The sequence below is a fragment of the Canis aureus genome, chromosome 38, assembly GCF_053574225.1.
Source record: "Canis aureus isolate CA01 chromosome 38, VMU_Caureus_v.1.0, whole genome shotgun sequence".
In the NCBI taxonomy this organism is placed as follows: domain Eukaryota; kingdom Metazoa; phylum Chordata; class Mammalia; order Carnivora; family Canidae; genus Canis; species Canis aureus.
This window is the reverse complement of record NC_135648.1, coordinates 23,589,182-23,608,044: the sequence shown is the minus strand read 5'-3', so window position 1 is coordinate 23,608,044 and position 18,863 is coordinate 23,589,182. Positions and strand designations below refer to the sequence as shown.

Here is an 18,863-nt window from a genome sequence, read left to right as displayed (position 1 = left end):
CCATTCTTCCTTTTTCTCTATCAAGGTACAGAAAGGAGACTATGTATTTCGATTTTATTATTTTTTTTAAGATTTTATTTGTGTATTCATGAGAGACACAGAGAGAGAGAGAGAGAGAGAGGCAGACACACAGGCAGAGGGAGACGCAGGCTCCATGCAGGGGGCCCGACGTGGGATTCGATCCCGGGTCTCCAGGATCACACCCTGGGCCGAAGGCGGATGCTCAACCGCTGAGCCACCCAGGGATCCCCTGTATTTCGATTTTACCAATTGAAATACCATTTTAGAGATGCTTTCATTAGTAAACAATCGGGCCTCTTATTCAGTATCTGTCTCTGATTACAAAAGAATTTAAGATACAATTCTACTCCTCACTGATCTTACCATGTAACTGGGGAGAAGGGGCACAAAAGAAGTGAATACGTCCATCTACCCGATGTGACACTTCTCTGTCATGGACAGTTAGAAACAGGATGGGCAGTTTTAGGGTACACAGTTGTACCTACCCTGTCTTTCGATTATTCACTTTGTCTCATGTCTGGAAATTATCGATGGCTTTTTCAACCCCAGCTGGTGCCCTTTTAATATAGTTCTCAATCTCTTCTTAAAAGAGAATGGGAAACCTGGCTTCACGCTTGCCCGGCTCAGTTCAGGGGCCTGATAAGCCGTGGTAATATAAAATTTTGCCTCATTAAAATAGAGACGGGGGATCCCTGGGTGGCGCAGCGGTTTGGCGCCTGCCTTTGGCCCAGGGCGCGATCCTGGAGACCCAGGATCGAATCCCACGTCGGGCTCCCGGTGCGTGGAGCCTGCTTCTCCCTCTGCCTGTGTCTCTGCCTCTCTCTTCTCTCTCTCTGTGTGTGACTATGATAAATAAATAAATAAATAAATAAATAAATAAATAAATAAATAAGAAAATGATGTTAATACCTAGCCATCCAGTTATAGGAACTAATCCATTGGGATTATATATACATATGATGTGCGTACCGTGCTCAGGCTTATCATGGGTGTTCAAAAAATGGGTTGTCTCAGATTAAAACAGAGCCTGTGTGTGTGATACCAGATGTGCCAAAGCGTGAGTGCCCATGGAGTGTAATGTATTATTTCCTCTAGAAAAGCTACCATAGCTCCTGGGCATTTCTTCCTTTCACTTCTTGATGTCAAAGACATCTGGTTAGGATGGCAGTGCTTAGCCGCTTTTGCAAGGCTTGCTCTTTGCCTTCTGGCTAGAATCTAATGACTACCTTTTGGATTACTTTGTAGCTAGATTTCTTTATTCTGACACTTTTAGAGTAGTATCAGCCTTAAATAAAGGCTATCCATATTATATGTTCGATGAGAAATACAGGAGCTCAGGAACACCTGTCAGAATTTAGGCAGGACCTTTCTTTTCCCTTCTTACCCCATTCTTGATCACTGTGGTCAGTTGTTTCTCTCACAAAATGAAATTCAGGAGTCCAAATCAGCTGGAACCTGGGAAGCTCCTAACAGCAGGATCCAGACTTTCCTCCCAATTTTCCAACTCCTTTCTTGTAGCTGCTACAGCTCTTCCTGATTCCCAAAGAGCTTCCATTCCCAAAGGCCATCCTATATTCCACTCTAATCTCAACTTCAGATAGCAGATGTTATATATGTAGTTAATGCCCTTCGATTCTTTCCCAGTCCTAGTTTCTGACTGAAAGTTGAAAGCCACACCTTCTGATGGCAGGTGCCTCTGCTGCTGCAGACCCTGGCTGTGCCTGAACCCCAGCACCCCTACCCCTACCCCTACCATTGGTGCTATTGTCTGCTGCCATCCCCCTGCTTCCTTAGATCACAAATCTGTATCCTGACTTGTTTCAGTATAAGGCCTATCACAGGGCTGCTCCTGGAGCTAGGGAGGCAGGGTGTCTGAAAACAGCTTTTCCATGGATAATATTTATTCCCCAGTGCCAACAGTTACCTCCTCGTGTGTAAGAGGAATAAAGGCATAGAAAAGGACACACAGAGGAGCTATGACACGGAAGTCTCTCCCCAGGCAGAGGTGATGCTGAGCTGTTTAGTGGGGCAGGCTGAGAAAAGAGCATCACTATCCCGGTCCCTCGTTGAGCAGATGCTATAAAAAGCCAGCCCGTTCACTGAAGACCACACTGAGGTGCCTGACAGCCTAGCATAGTTTTGTCACCCGTGGGAGGCCCCTGCAGACTTGAACACCACGGTATTTAGAAGAAGAAAGAAAGAAATTCACCTGGTGCTTGAATTCTGTCGATTGGAAACCTGGTAAAGTAAGACTGGGGAGATGGGTTCCTAGAATATGACCCTTCCCTTTTATTCTCTGCTGGGTTGACAGCATCTTTTGTGTAGATTTGGTAGACTGTTTTAAACCATAGCTACTAAGGGGCCTATGGAACTTGGAGTTTATAATATTTATGACCCTAATGTGGTTTTATTATTCTAGATTTACACAATTGTAGAGGCAGGTGAGATTTAATTCTACTCATCCCCCAAGCCCCCTTCCAGACCCAAAGTCTTGAATGACCCATTTAACTTCTTAGGTGAAGTAAACATGATGGAATAGATCTATCTATCTATCTTTCTTTCTTTCTTTCTTTCTTTCTTTCTTTCTTTCTTTCTTTCTTGCGATTTTATTTATTTATTTATTCATGAGAGACACAGAGAGAGAGGCAGAGACACAGGCAGAGGGAGAAGCAGGCTCCCTGCAGGAAACCCGATGCAGGACTAGATCCCAGGACCCCAGGACCCCAGGATCATGGCCTGAGCCAAAGGCAGATGCTCAACCACTGAGCCACCGAGACACCCCTAGATCATGTTTTCTGACTGAGTCTGTGAATGCTCTCCTGCCTCTTACCCTAGAGCAGCAACACAGAGAATCTCAGAAGGAGAGATGATTTTAAAAGTTTGTTTTATATTTCAGTGCCTGATAAAATGTCTAATTGTGACCCAGTGCTAATATTAATGTAATGATGGCTTATGTTCCCTGAGTACACGCGGCTGGTTGGAGCAAGAGCAGTCGCCCCAGTGGCCGAGAGCTGACTAGATGCAAGGCTACTGGGAGGTGTTCAGCTTCCACAGCATCCATTCACAACCAGACACAAGGCTGAGTGTGTGTGTAAAAAAACGGAAGGAAAGTTAGGGAAACTAGATGGGATGGGAGAGCCGTGAAAGAGGATACAAGTTTACATCTCAGCAGCTAAAGGCCTCAGGCTTCATGGCTCTGTCAAACAAAAGCAGAGAGGCAGGGCTGAGGCTATAGCTCCGTGAGTGAGCTCCGTGGCTTGGGTTTTAGGTAGGGAAAATCTGAGCATTTCACATCAATGGAAGCTTCTTAGTTGGCTTGCTTCTTTCTTCATTCCAATTTCTTCATCCACTTCCTTCTATTATCTATTCTGTCTCCTCTCCATCACCCCCCAGCCCCCAACAACCTATCTCTCCAACCCCCAGAGAGAAGAGTGTTTGGATGATACCCCCTGGAGGATAGGCTTTTACCTTTCCAGTGGCTTTCTGTGGTGGTTCGGTGAACAGGAGAAAGCTTTGTGACTCTGGAATGGGAATCACTGTGGCTTAGGGGGAAGAGAAGATATTTTCCCGAGTCTCAGTCTTTGTGTGTGGTAAGAAGAGACAATCCCAATGAGATTCTTTGGTCTAGGGAGAAGGTTGTATGAATTCTTTCCCCGTAGAACTTTTTCCACATTGGTCCTCAGCTCTGCTTCCCTTTTTAGGAGGAAGAATGATGTCTTCTGAGGAGGAGCTAGGCCAGCAATTTGGAGGAAGGTCTGGGCCCAGGCCAGAAAGGGCAGACAAGGAGAGCCCTGACTTGACAATAAATCATTGCCTGTGGGCTTCTCTCAGAAAGCTGTAGACAATTTCCATGGATTTGGATCAAGAAGAATGGTGGTGGGAATTTCTATTTCACTTCTCTCTGTACCCTGTGACTTCTTTTCTCCTCTGCAGAGCTGAGGGCCTCACAAGTATACAGAGGGCTTCCAGTTCCTTTGCAGCCACATTTCAACACACATTTAACATCCATCAGGTACTGGGGACACCACGGTATTTACAACAGGCACAGTTCCTCCTTCCTTAGAGTTGACAAGAGGATACAGTAACTAAGGCAGTTTCAGAAATACTGTCACAGTGCTGTGGTGGGGAAGAGCTGAGTGTGATGGAAGCATACAAAATGGGCTCTTGAGCCAAAGGGACTGCAGGGAACAGGAAGGGACTTAGAAGGCGAATATGGACTCCTGTACATCTGCTTGCCTGGGGAAGCTCTGGCCTGGCCGTGCTCTGTGGTGATTGCTACCACTCACTGAATGTCCCAGACGTAAGGTGCAAGCATCTTTGCCTTGCACAATTACTGAGCAGCCCCTAAGTTTGGGGAGCTGAGATTCTTTTTACAAACAGGAGGTGAAAGAATCTGCTTTAAGACAATCCAGCCCAAATTACAATCCTGGTTCATTAATTGTAGGATTTAGGGTAATAGTTCCTGCCACCTGAAGATCTCTTGCATTCCTGTTCCCAAGCCTTTTGAGGTCAGTGGCATGTTCTACCAAGCATTGTCCATTTTTCTACAAGCTGGGACATACAGGGATGGGCCCTTCCTCCATGTGGCAGACTGAAATTTCCAGCAACATTTTCAATCTGCAAAAAAATTGAACACATAGCCCCAGTAATGAATAATAAATGTTTACCCACAACACTACAGCATTGCTATTAGTGCTTCCAACACTAGTATTGTTTACACAGTAATATAGGCAAGAAATTAAAGTGGATGACATAAGGCACCTGGGTGGCTCAGTCAGTTAAGTATCTGCCTGCAGTTCAGGTCAGGATCCCAGAGTCCTGGGATGGAGCCCTGCATTGGGTTCCCGTCTCAGTGGGGAGCCTACTTCTTCCTCTCCCTCTGCCCCTCCTCCTGCTTGTGCTCTCTCTCACTGTCTCTCTCTCAAATAAATAAATCTTCTTAAAAAGTATTTTAGGGGCACCTGGGTGGCTCAGTTGGTTAGGCGTCTGCTTTTGGCTTCAGGTCATGATCCCAGGGTCCTGGGATCAAGCCACACGTCGGGCTCTCTGCTCAGTGAGGAACCTGCTTCTCCCTCTCCCTCTGCTGCTCCCCCTGCTTGTGCTTGCTTTCTCTGTCAAATAAATAAGTAAAATCTTTTTTAAAAAGTATTTTAAAAAATAAAATAAAGTGGATGAAGTAATATAAAAAGTTCTGGTATTTCTCCCACACTCCAGCAGATGGATGCATGCGCTCTACTTAGAGACCATAGCTTTAGAGAATGTTAGTGTTGGGGGGGTAGTAAAAAACCAGGCAAGTGAATATGGGATGGGAGGGATGTGAGAGGAAGAAGGCAACTGGATTCTTTGACATTTTCTTCTATCTTTAGAGCATGTAGTGTGTTTTAGAATATCTGTATTGAAGAGCTTGTCAATTAGAGAACCCACGTGAAATCCTTCTCTTTCCTCCAGCCCTCTGCCCTGTAACCATCACCTTGAACTCTTGCCCCAACTCCCTAAAAGCAGTGTATGTGGGCATGGCTGCAGAGATCAACAGTCTGGGGCACTCTGCCCATCATGCTTTGGGCAGATCTATTAGCACTACTCTAAGATGTGAGAGAGAATCAAGCCAGAAGAATATCTTGGAGGGAAGTGAAAGGGTACAGGTGGGCAGACCAGCTCAAACAGCCAGGAGGCAGCTACGCTGCGATGTGAATATTTGAGGCAAGTCCAGTCGCTTCATAAAAGAAATACTTGGTACTTTATAGAGGGGCGGGAAAGGCCTCCACCAAACCCACCGGAAGCAGCATCAACAGCTGGAAGGAGGAGGGTCAGTGATGGAGAAAGAGGAGAGTGAAAGTGCCCCCCTCCATTCCTCCTCCCCCTGCAGGGAATTCCATGCTGCATCCTGGGAGTTCCCTGTCTGACTTGAGTTCTGTGCCCAGGGCTGAATGAGGCCAACAGTGTGTGACAGCTCTGGGTCTTCTCTTCCCAGCCCAACCCCAGGCTCTGCGAATTCTATTCCAGCCTCCTTGCCCAGAGCTGGGCTCCTGGGCAAGCTGGCATAATGCTGCCAGGCAGTACACAGAGAAGGCTTGATGGGGAGAGGGAAGAAGTCTTCCTGGGCCTGAGGCCCCTCCCTGGTCTGCTCTCTCCCCTTGCACCAGGCCAGGAATCCTTTGTGCCGCATCCCTTTGGGAGCTCAGCAGAAACTCTTGCAAGTTCCCTTGTGTTTTTGAACTTTCTTGTTGCCTTGCATCGAACATCAGCTAGGGGTGGGGAGGAAGATAGCACTCCCTCCTTGGCTGAGGCAGATGTTTCGTCTACCCTTGGAAGTAGGGCTTTTGCTCTTTTTATTTAGCTCCAAGGTGTGAGCACCAGGGAGCATGACACTGGAGGGAAGCACACGCACAGTGTAGGAGCAAGTGGCCAAGCAGAGGGCTGCGGAGGGCAGATGAGGGAGCTTGCTTTCTCTGTGCCAGCTTTGGAGTGGTCAGAAAAGGCATAGAGCAGAGGGCCAGACAGGGAGAGACATCCCCTGCCGGAGCTGCTGGATTTTCTGAACCGAGAATGACGAAAAGACCATTCTTCCCTCAGTCAGGCATCCTCTTGCCGTGACTCTGGGGAGATGGCTTTATCTCCAGGGGCTGGAAGTCCAGCAGAGGGAGAGCACATCTCCCAGCTGTTAGTGGTGTTAAGCTGGAGAGGGGGACATAGGGAAGGTGCTCTGCCTCCTCAAGAGGTGGCATTTGGTTAAAGCCTGTGGTCCCTGCATTGTTTTTAAGCTCCTCTCCCCCTTAGCCCCCAACCCAAGGCTTTTACGGTAGGACCTGACAAGTATTCTTTTTTTGGATCTGAAACATGTTCTGATGTCTGTTCTCATATACCAAGGAGGACTGCCTTCGAAATAACCCAGAGAAACCTCTCCCTTGTGCTCTCTGTATGGGAGAAGATTCTGCTGTCTCTTTGGCAAAGCACCATAACTCAGACAGCTGGGAAGTCCCTCGTGATGTCTAACCTAGCCCCACCCTTTCTGGGGCTGAGCTGGTTCTCATAAGGGGTCCTCTGCCGACAGTCCTTGGCGTCCTAGGGAGGCTGGCCCTGGCCCTTCCCTGCTGGAGCCAGACCACTGAGGGCTGTGCTGCAGCCTCTCCTCCCAAGCCCTGGTTCCCTGTACAGGCTCCCAGCAGACACAGATTTTCCACTGCTGCTTTTCCATCTCCTGCCAGCCTGGGCAGGGGCCGTGTAACTCCCCAGCATGGGGTGGGGGCAATGACTTCACAGCCTGACGTTCTCGCCGCCTCTCCCAGCTCATGTGTTCGGTCTGGTTCTTAGGGCCAAAAGTACTCCTGATTTGGGTGGGGCTTTTTCTCTCATGTTCTTGGGGACAAAGATTCCTCTCATTTTTTAAAAAAATGTATTTCTAAGGGAAATCCTTTTCCTGTGTTTCCAGCATTCTCTCCCTGCCAAGTATTCCTTTCCCTCTCCAGGAAGTTGTGTATTTGAGAAGCAAGTGCAGAGATCAGGGACTAATACTCTCTCTTTGGCTAGACAAGTATTTATGTGAAATTACTGCTACAGAGAGCAGGGTCTGGGAGCCTCTGAGGGCAGGAAGAATGGAATGAAAAGCCCAAAATTGGGGATTGGCTGAGCTCCCAGTCTGGCATGGCTTTCCTGTGTCCGGCCACATGTCAGAGGAGGATTCCCAAGGCTACTATGCTGACAGCCACTGCAGGCCCTCCCTGCCCCCAGGTACCCTGCTGGGAACTGGGACAGCCACCTGCCAGTCCTAAGGTAGCCACCATGAGAGCTTAGGGTCACTTAAGGTGGAACAGACAGATAAGAGAAAGTGGCAAAAACACAGTAAGTGTGTGACTCTGAGAGCAGGTTCGCGTCTAGGCAAGAGCAAGGCCTGAGCTTCTTTGTTTTCCTTAACGGGTCTTGCTTGGTTTGCTTGGGTCCAAAAAAAGGCCATCATGGACCTTTCCTCGAGTATAAGATCCATAGGCTGGACTCTGAGGGACCTGGCGTCACCATCTCTAAGCACTGGAAAAAAGACAGGACTAATTCACTTCAGCCCAGTTGTGAACAGTGGGAACAGGGCTAACTTGCTCAGAGGCGCAGAAGAAAGCAGCATATGGGTCGCTCTGTCACGAAGGAAGCAGGGTGATCAGCCATCCTGTTTGCCTGGCACATGGGGGGTTACGGTTTCCAGGAGGCAGGAGCTTCAGTGCCCAAACCCAGGAAGTCCCAGGCAAACCCCAGGCAAACCCCAGGCAAACAGGGACCAGTTAGTCCCCTGGAATGAAGCCTCAGCGGAGTGTAGCTGCTTCCACACCCCAGCCCTCTCCACGTGTAGGTTGGCATCCAGCTGCTTCCTGGGGAGTGGTGTAGACTCTGCTGCATACTAACCAAGTGGTTACATAACCTCTCAGGGCCTTAGTCTGCTTGTATGTAAAATGGGGTTAACAGTAGCTGCCACATAGGGTTTTACAGTGTCTGAATGAGAAGACACGAATGTGCCTGCTAAAGCATCTGGCACATAGTTATCACTTAAATGTTAGCAACCTGATTTATTACTCATTCATTCAGTTCATTCAACAGATTTGTATGCGTACTATGTGCCAGGCACTGCTGTACACCTAAAGAACAGAGACAAAAATCCTGCCCTTGTGGAGAAGGATAGACAGACACAATAAGTGAATGCGTCATACAACGTATTAGGGAGAAGACGTCTGGAGAGGACTAGTTACACAGGATAAGGGGATTGAGAATCCTGGAGCAGAGAAACCATGATATTAAATAGGATGGCCAGGGTCGGCCTCAGTGAGAAGGTGACATGTGTTCAGAGACCCCAAGATGATAAGAGAATAAGCCCTAGCTAGTGAAACAAGCTGAGCAAGCAAAGAGCCCGTGCGGGGCCCTGGAATAGAAGCTTGTCTCATGCATTCAAGGAAACGGCAGGAAGGCTCACTGGGCACAGGGAACAAGAGCACACAGTAGGAGTTACAGGACAGGAGGCGGGGGGCTCTCAAGGGGCTTTACGGGTCATCACGAAGGCTTTGGTGCCCAGTTTTTTTTTGTTTTGTTTTTTATTTTTAAGATTTTATTTATTTATTCATGAGAGACACAGAGAGAGAGGCAGAGACACAGGCAGAGGGAGAAGCAGGCTCCACGCAGGGAGCTCAATGCAGGACTCGATCCCAGGACCCCAGGATCACACCCTGAGCCAAAGGCAGACACTAAACCGCTGAGCCACCCCGGTGTCCCTTGGTGCCTGGTTTCACTGCAAGTAAAAGCCACCAGAGGATCCCGAGCTGATGACTGGCAGGGGTTAACTGAGTTTGAAAAAGATCATTCCAGTGACTGTGTTGGGAGGAGACTGGGCACAGGATAGCAAGGGTAGGAGCAAGGTCACCAGTTAGAGGACAGTTGTCATTACCCAGGCAAGAGATAGTGCCAGCTCAGCCCAGGATGGTGGCAGTGGAAAGTGAGAAGCAAGTGGACCTTGGGTATACTTTGAAGATAAAGCTGCCAGGATGTGAGGGCTGAATGGATAGAGCGGGAGAGAGAGAGAGATCACAGGGTATTAATCTGAGACCAGAGAGGGCAGGATGACCTCAGATGGGGGCTCTTAGCCTGACCTTCACTGTTGCTGCTCTTGTTTTGGCCTCCGTTGGGCTCTCAGGAGGTCCCTTACAGATGATCTCTAATAGCTGTTATCTGCTTTGCCCTCGTAGTCACTTACTCACCTTATTGGGGGGGGGGGGGGGGGGATGGCATCTCCTCACTGCTTCCTTGAGAAATGTCCCAGGGAGATGAACAAATGATGGGAGCTCCTATTTCCCTGCAGCCAACCTGGCTGTCCAGTACAGCGGTCCCAAACTGGCACAGCCTCGCTCCCTCAGGTCCTCGGGGAGAAAGAACCAGCCAGGATCCCCTGGCTGCTCTGCCTCTGCCTGCCTGAGGGTCAAGATGCCCTGCCCAGAAACACTCCTTTCCCAGGCCCTAGCTTGCCCTTCCCACTGGGAACCTGACTACCCAGAGTGGTGGAAGCAGAGAGCCTCTGAGAAGCAGCCCAGTTTGCTTCTAGTGCTTTGGCCAAACCCACTCCCCCACAGAGCTTGGCTGTGCCACTCAGCCAGAGGCCAGGGTGGTGCACCTGGGCACCAGGAGGCAGAAGGCCCTGGATAAGAACATGGGCACCACTCCCCTGACTATCTTCCCTGGTTTCCCTCTTCTAAGCACTGGCAGGTGAAAGTGGTCTCCAGTCCCCAACTCCACGGGTGCAAGTGCCAGGTCACCCCACACATACTTTCCCTCCATGCAGGACCCTGTGTCTACCCTCCCAGACAGGCGAGTGTCTGGAGTACCTCCCCTAATGGTTTTGGTTTTTGGGTGGAGAAATGGAGGCCATCTCAACCCTGCAAGCAGTACCCCTTTCGGGTACGTATTTTCCCATTTTCAAAGTCTTTTTCCGTCCAGATGCCTTCCTTAGGTCTGACCGAAATCTTTCCTCTTGCCGTGTAAGATACACTCTCAGATCCTGCGGAGTGGAGATGGGGAGGAGAGGCTTGTACCCCGATCCCCGCCAGTGGAATGGCTCCCCATGTGGCCCCAAGTGCGCAGACAGCCTCTGGCCTCAGTACCTCCCTGTCCTCCTGGCTGCTGCCTGGGCATCCCCTTTCCCTCATGCTCTGTGTGAAGCTCTGTGGCGTGTCCCCATCCCCTGATTCTCACTCTGCTCTGCTATGACCTTTTTCCAAGACAGAGGTTGTACCGCCCCACCTATGGGTGGGAACCTATTGAACAGCGCAGCCAGCAGCCTCAAGTGCCAAAACCAGGGCTCATTTGCCTCTGTGTGTAAGTGCCAACTGGCGTTGGGTGAAGTTTTAGGCTCTCCCTCCTCGTACAGCGCGGCAGAGGGGCGCAGATGGAAGGCCCCAGGACTAAGTCTGCCTGGTTCTCGCCTCTCCAAGGATGCACCTGGAATGTGTGCGCCCACCCACGCAGTACCTATGTTCACGGGGGGCAGGCTGGTCACCAAGGCCTGCGTACTGACTTAGTGGCTTCACCTCTTTGTCCTCTGTCTCCTCCACACAAATAAGAGTGCTTCTCTTAGTCCCTGACTTAGTCTAAGTAGTACTTCTCTAAGTACACAGTACATCTCTGGGGTGAGCTTCTGTGTCTGTGTGCGGGCAGGTGAGCAAAACGGAGGGAATGCGTGCTTTGAGTGGCCACACAGGGTTAGAGTCTGAGAGCCCCCACTGTTGATCTCCTGAAGCCCCTGGAACTTAGAATCAGGACACCTGCCTGGGCTCTGTCTCTGAGCCTCCGAACCTGATCTTGAGCAGAGAGCTTTCTTCTCGCCGGCCTTTGTGGGTAAGCCAGTGGATGGCACTAACTGTGCTTTGAAATCATCACCAGCAGATACATGTTGATAAGAGAGAAAAGCTCAGTCGGCCCTAGGAACCACTGGGATGTTTATGTCCTTAGAGCTGGAGCCTGCAGGGTCCTCGCGAGGAGGAGGTGATGTGTTTTTAGATCCAGGGTAACTGACCCTGGAGACTAAGAGCAGTGAGTGGCCACTTTGTGATCACGTTGTCCCAGTTTGCCCATTTTGAGGCCAAACATTTTGCAGCCTCTGAGCCCTGGGCAAACTGGGGGGATCGGTCACCCTACATGGATCCTGGGCTTGAACAGAACAGGAAGCAGGCAGTCTTTGTTTAAAGGAGTCTTTGACCACCTTCTCCCATCATTCATTTCTTCCCCTGGTTTTTCTTACCTGCTCATCCCGCTCGTATTTCCCTTTCAGGTCTATCTGGGAACCCTGCGGACCTGGAGAAACGTAAGCAAGCGTTTGGACAAAACTTGATCCCCCCAAAAAAGCCCAAGACCTTCTTAGAACTAGTGTGGGAAGCCCTCCAAGATGTCACACTCATCATCCTGGAGATCGCAGCCATCATCTCCCTCGTCCTGTCCTTCTACCGCCCCCCAGGGGAAGAAAATAAACGTGAGTGTCTGGAACAGCCCGGCGTGACTCTGATCTGTGTCCTTTCCACCACCATCAGAAAGCACTAGTATTCACGGTTGACAGGTTGTAGCTGAAAGGTTTACCCCACTCTCCAGGGTGGGTTCTCCAAAGAAAACCAACAAGTAGCTAAGAAGCCATACTTCCAGCGCATCCTGACTCCAGGGTCTTCTTCCCCTTCTCCCACCAAATCCTTATGTAGAATATCAGAAGTCCTCTACCCTCCCCCAACCAACAAAACCTGCTCCTCAAAGTGCCCCCCACCAATCATCTGGCATTATGGGGAAATGGCAGTGACCTAGAGCCCAGTGGAGCAGGGGGCCTGGCTGTGTTGGGAATCCTATGCTCTGTATGTGTGACTGGCCAGTCATGTGCACTGACATGCTCTGTGCTACTTAGTCATGAACTTCTTTCGGGCTAACATAAATACTTGTATTGGTGATGACATGATGCCCGACTCTGCTGGCCTCGAGTATCCTCAGAGGAGAGTTCCTCTGCCCAAGAGTTGTATTTTCTAGTATTCTCTTTCCCTCACTTCTCTAGAAGCACTACTCTCATATTTAGTATTCACCAAAGCCCCCAGGTGACCCTTACATTCTGTCCTTTCCCTGGGCTAGAGTGTGGTCTACCCGTAAGTAGCCCAGAAGATGAAGGAGAGGCGGAAGCTGGCTGGATTGAGGGGGCAGCCATCCTGTTCTCCGTGATCATTGTGGTGCTGGTGACTGCCTTCAATGACTGGAGCAAGGAGAAGCAGTTCCGTGGGCTGCAGAACCGCATTGAAAAGGAACAGAAGTTCGCCGTGATCCGAAACGGTCATATCATCCAGCTGCCTGTGGCTGAGATCGTGGTGGGTGACATTGCCCAAATCAAATACGGTGAGAGCTCATGCTTCTTGTACCTATGTCACCTTCTGTATTTGAGTGCTAGGTCCTTTGGCGTGGGGGTGCTGGGAGTCGCTGAGGACCCAGAAAGATAAGACTTCAAATTGTGTTAGCTTCTAGGTTAGTTGAAGAAGTTGTTGAGAAGGATTCAAAGAAAGAAGCAACTCTCCCCAAAGAAGGTCACACTTGTACCCTGTGTGTCAGAGGGTGAAAGATACATAATGTTGAGGCCACGGGGAGGTGCTTAGGGATCAGTCATTGTTTGAATTTATCAGGAGTCTTGTCCCAGGTTGTCAGAGATGAAGGTGTCTTTCAGGCTCCCCAGGTACCCCCTGGTCCATTGCCCTGTAGGTAGGGCCTGTGGGAGCAGCCCTGAGACGAAGCTGGATGGTTCCTACCTTCTGCCAGGCACTCACCTACCCTCCTTCCCTGTTGCCCCTTCCCCTCTTGCACACTAGGTGACCTGCTGCCTGCAGATGGGATCCTGATCCAGGGGAATGATCTCAAGATTGATGAGAGCTCTCTGACGGGGGAATCAGATCATGTCAAGAAGTCCTTGGAAAGGGACCCGATGCTGCTCTCAGGTATGGCCTCTGGCTGCTGCGGCTCCCATTCTGCCTCCCCCAGACAGCAGGCTACAGAGACCCGCTGCAGGCCTTGCACTCCACTGTGGCCCTGCCCCATCTCCTTCCCCTAAGTTCATCTGGGGCAGTAGCATGTGAGTGGGTTGAATACAAGGTTATCAGGCAACCTAAAAGAGGTGCTCTACAAAGCACGTGCTGTATGGGCCTTGACAGGGCTCTGCTGGTTAGGGGTGCAGGTGGGGGACAGAGCCTTATCCTAAAGCAGTTAGACACATTTTTCTCCTCCCCCCCCCCCCCCCCGTTTGCTTTGTCTATTTTAAATGGGCCCAGCTCTCTTCCTTTCCCTGCTATTTGCTGGGTATATCATTATCCATGGGGAAGGAAGGAAGAGGGACCGGTTTTTTTTTTCCTAAGTTTGTATTCCACACCAAAGCATGGCTATGTATAAAACACAACGCTCCTTCCATCTTCTCCTTTCTCATATAGGGACCCATGTCATGGAAGGTTCTGGCCGGATGGTAGTGACCGCTGTGGGTATCAACTCCCAGACTGGAATCATCTTTACCCTTTTGGGAGCCAATGAGGGAGAAGAGGAGGAGAAGAAGAAGAAAGGTAAAGGGTATTTGGGATGGGATTCTGTCCCCTGCCATCCCCATGAGGAGTCTAGGAAGCAAGGGAACGGACCTGGATGGAAGACCTGGTAGGAAGAATCTACCACATGAAGACTGCAGATACCCAAACTTCTGGCAGAGCTAAAGATGTCACACCTGGCTCCCCAGGGTGCTGTGATGAAAACTAAATCCGGTCGACTCCTGTGTCTGTCAGTGGGTTGTGAAGGCATGAGATGGAAAACTTGTCCCAAATGAGCTGGCCCTGGCAGCCTTCTGGGCAGTCTCCCCACCCTTGCCCCTTCCTTCCTCAAACGTGGGGGACAAAGCAAACCATTGAGGCTGAGGAAAACTGCTGAAAGCGTGGGTGGTCAGTAGAAGAGAGACACAGCTAGGAAGGTGGGAGCACAGAGGCAATATCTAGCCCCACAGTTAGTCCTGTCTTGGCCACTCACTTGCCCCTGAAGGAAGGAAAGACAAGGAAGGAAGGTGAACAAGAAAAAGATCCTAAAGAGAGATCTGCATATACCTTTCCCTCAACATTCCTTCTTTCCCTGGAGAAGGATTTCTTTCACTTGGCTGGAGAACCATCTCAGGCTGTATTGTGGAGGGCAGTTTATCAAAAGGAAACCAGACACATTCCCTTGGGAACTAGACTATAGGTTTTTCTGGCTACCTGCAGATGAGTAAAGAGGAAGCTGGCCTGGTGCTGGAGAAGTGACACAAAGATGCCTTTCAGGGCCTTTGCCATCAGGTAGAACCAGTTCCAACCTCTCACTCTCTAACCCCTACCCCATTTCTCCAAGTGATGTGACTCAAGCCAGGAGCAGCCTCCCAGCAGCGGCTGGGCCCTGGGAGAGAGTAGTCCAGGTGCGGGTGTGCACTCACCCGCATAAATTGGTCTGGTCCACATCGCAGAGTCCAAGAGCCCCTAGAAAGCATGGACATGAGCGGAGACGTGAACTTCCTTTACATGGCCTTCCCTGCCCCTCCACCCCTTTGCTGTGGCCCTTCTGGGCTCTGAGCAGGACCAACAGATTGGAAACCTGATCTCTTAATAGTCACCTTGGGTCTCCACCCCACTTTTTTCTTTCTTGTTCAAACAGGTAAAAAACAAGGAGTCCCTGAAAATCGCAACAAAGGTAACCTTTCCACCCACTCATTTACCATCTCTACCTGCCTACACTCAAACCAGACCTTTCCAGGCCATCTGCCTTCTCCCTTTTCCTCTCCATAAATCTGTTATCTGCTGCTGGGGCCCAGATGCCTCATCCTGAGGAAGGTGCAGAGATTTTAGGGGTGGTCTCCAGATCCTGATCCCCATCGAAGACAGCACAACAGCACCCCCTGCTGTTGTCTCACAGACCCTCCCATCAAGATTTCTCTTGGGGAGTGCGTGGGATTGATCTGCTCTTCCCCAGGGGGCACTGAACTCCCTGCTTCACTGCCCTAGGCCGGATTTAAACACCCACGGTACCGGTACCCCCGTTTCAGGCCTAGAAGATGTCAGGGTCCTGACGGTAGAGGGAGTTGGGGTGGGCAGTCCCTGCACCCTCCTCTTGCTACCTTCCTCATCGGTGTCCTCTTCTGGTCTGGATTCCTTCTCTGCTAGTCTTCTTGGGGTGCTCGGACAGAGCCCGTCCTCTGTACCTCTCCTCACCCCTCTTTGTTTTCACCGTCTGTCTTCTTCCTCCCGATCTGGTGTGTGTTTCTTTTTTTGGTGGCTGTGTCTACATCCCGTCTCTGTCTTGTTTGTGAGTCTGACAACAGAGACAGTATCTCAGGAAGTGCCCTTCCCGAGCCAGAGGGGCCGAGCTCCGCAGGGGTGAGGCTGGAAGGGGGCTGGGAACCAGGGAGAACTGCTCTCTTGAGACAGCTACTGGAGATTTTTTTCTTTGTACCCATGTCATAGGAGTCTTTAGGAATAAAGTCATCACATTGGAGAACCAGGGCTCCACAGAAAGAAGTCTTTAATTTTAGGTCTCTTTAACTCTTCTTTTGAAAACCAAGTGGATTTATATGTCTGTCTTTATCCCTCTTATTCCAGACGGCCCCTCCTACCAGCTTCTTCCCTCTCCCCCAAAAGACAACCCTCTACCTCCCCACTCTGTACCTCCCCAACCTTCATCAGACAGGGGAGAGAGGGCATTTCTTTCCCCAGTCGTTGAACTGATATAAAAGGAGGAACTGAAAAATACTGTTTGGGGGACTGTTTCTTCCCTGACAGTCTATAGGGAGAGAGAGATGAACTTTTTAACAGCAGACTAGGATGCTTATGCTCTGGAAACATCTACCAGCCTTCCCCATCAGCCCCTTTCTGCAGCAAAGATTCACTATTTTAAGCACTGAATTCCAGGAAGGATGGCTGTTGGTAATAGCACTTAGTGGCATGACTAATCCTCTTGCTGGAATAAACCTGGCTTGGGGCTCTGAGGTGGTGCCAGGAAGCTGCCACCGAAGAGGAAATCCATAACCTAAAAGTACTCCCGTTTCATCCCTAGTTGTCAGAATATCATTGTAAAGGCCCTAGTAGAGGGTGGAAGGCATGCTCCTTGCCTGGCAGGGGTGAGAGTGGTTGGAGCTGATGCTGGGGGTCCCAGGTGGATTCCAGGAAGGAGACAGAAGAGTTTGGGTCCTCACATGCCTGCTACTCAGTGATACCCCCTTGCCCACTCACCTGTCCTATTTGTGTGCACACCCTAGCAAAGACTCAGGATGGAGTGGCCCTGGAAATCCAGCCACTCAACAGCCAGGAGGGGATCGACAATGAGGAAAAGGAGAAAAAGGCGGCCAAGCTGCCCAAAAAGGAGAAGTCGGTGCTGCAGGGCAAGCTGACACGCTTGGCCGTTCAGATTGGGAAAGCCGGTGAGTAGGGCAGTGCCTCTTGCTATCCATGCTACTCTGCTGGGTCCTCGCCGCTTTGGCTGCCTGCCTTCTGTCCCAGCTGGGCTGGCGAAAAGAGCTGAACCTTCCCAGGGGGCTGGTGCAGCCGAGGTGACCATGCCCCTCTCTCTGCCACCCTCTGGCCACTCCCTGGGTCTTTTCAGAGAGAAGTGTGCCCCTGTGTGCCAGGGTTAAAGACCCCACGGCCCCTTCCCTCCAAACAGAAGGGTAATAAAGAACTGTCACCCAGGGGAGATTCACCTTAGCAAGAAGGAAGACTTGGACGACCGCTCACCTGTTTCCTGTATTGGCTCGTAAGCTCCATAAGGGTAGAGAAGGCTCCCGTTTGCCAGCAGTAATTCCCTAGCATGGTGCTAGCACCTAGCTGGCACAGCACAGTACATTCAAAATAAGGACTAGAAGAAACAGGAAGATCATGCTTTAGAGAGGCTTTTTCCAGAGGAGGGGTTGCTAACGGCACTCTTGTGTATGGTGAGGGGAAGTGGCTTCTCCGGCCCCTGCCTCTACATTCTCCTCTCTTGGGGGTGCTAGGAACAGGGGTTGGAGGAAGAAACAAAAGGAAGATTGCTCCTTCCCTGGACATTTCTTCCAAGGGGCCACCTGGTACCACTGTTTAATTTTCTTCTGGGCCAGCCCCTCCGCTGACTGCCATCAGTCTAGTCTGGTACATTCTGTGCAGACAGTTCACCTGGGATCTTGTTAAAGTACAGATTCTGATTGAGGAGGTCCAGGGTGGGGCCCAAGGTGCTGCATTTCTAACTAGCCTCCAAGCGATGCCAGTGCCACTGATCCATGAACCACACACCGGGTGACAAGGATCTGTAAAAAGGCATTACGGTAGCCACTAACCATGTGTGGCTGTTTCCCCTTAAATGAATTACGATTAAATACAAGGAAACATTCAGCTCCCCAGTGACATCAGCCTTGTTTGAGCTGGTCCATAACCACGCGTAGCTAGCAGCTTCCTTATTGGACAGAGCAAACTGAGGATGTTTGAAGCATCACAGAGAGTTCCGATGGACAGCATTAGTCTAGCATGTTCATTCAGTTCTAGTACCTCGCTTACGGTGACCACCATGAAATCTCTGGCATATCAAGGGTACACGGGGGACATGAACTGCAGGTGTGGAATCAAGTGGCTAAGCCTGGCACACAGGTGTGAAACATTGAATAGACCCCACCCACCCCCCTCCTGTCGTCCTCCAATCCCTGCTTTAGGGAGTACAAGCTACCTGATGGCTGGCCCCTGGTCTCCTCTCTTGTTTTGGTTTACGTTTCAAGCTAGGCCAGTTGGGGGTGAGGCAAGTAGGGTGCGTTGTACCACCCTCGGGGGGGAGTGCTTCTTTAAATTTCGGACACTAGGCACTTTGTTTGCCTGACCTCAGCCCTGACCCTGATGAAGCAAAATTCAGAAGAATATGCTTTTACTGATATAATCACCTCTGGCCTTGCTCTGATTCTTTTGAATCATTAGGCCCTCAGGAAAAGCAAAGACCCAAACCAGACTATGGTTTGAAGCAAAGCTCTTCCCAGATATTATGCCCCAGATAATCTGGTACAGTTGCCCAGACATTGATCCCCTCAGCCTTCAGGGTGGCCAGGCAGCACCCAGGGCAGTTGGAACCCCTAAGCCAGTTGCTTTCTGACCTTGAAAAACTTCTTCCATTTGCATCAGTGTGTAGGACGACCAACTTGTCCCAGCTCGCTTGGGGCGCTCTTGATTTTACCCCTGAGAGTCCCAAGAAGCTGCTCAGTCTCAGGCAAACCAGAATAGTTGGTACCCTGGTTTTCCAAAAATCCCTCTGTGGGGGGAGGTGGGTATAGGGATGGGTGAAATAGGTGATGGAGATTAAAGAAT

At 50.3% G+C, this 18,863-nt stretch overlaps 1 protein-coding gene across 9 annotated transcripts in view; it reads left to right on the top strand.

The window, feature by feature from the left end:
- ATP2B4 (ATPase plasma membrane Ca2+ transporting 4) overlaps positions 1-18,863 on the top strand; it is a 98,965-nt gene that overhangs the window by 46,229 nt on the left and 33,873 nt on the right. For 6 of the 9 annotated variants that reach the window (XM_077886606.1, XM_077886599.1, XM_077886597.1 and 3 more), the window contains 6 exons: positions 11,813-12,010; positions 12,646-12,903; positions 13,368-13,493; positions 13,980-14,105; positions 15,208-15,243; positions 16,805-16,966. In XM_077886606.1, coding sequence (XP_077742732.1) covers positions 11,813-12,010; positions 12,646-12,903; positions 13,368-13,493; positions 13,980-14,105; positions 15,208-15,243; positions 16,805-16,966 — 906 coding nt within the window. Of the gene's footprint in view, positions 1-11,812; positions 12,011-12,645; positions 12,904-13,367; positions 13,494-13,979; positions 14,111-15,207; positions 15,244-16,804; positions 16,967-18,863 lie in introns of those variants that run through there. The other 3 variants (XM_077886601.1, XM_077886603.1, XM_077886604.1) reach the window with 2 other exon arrangements.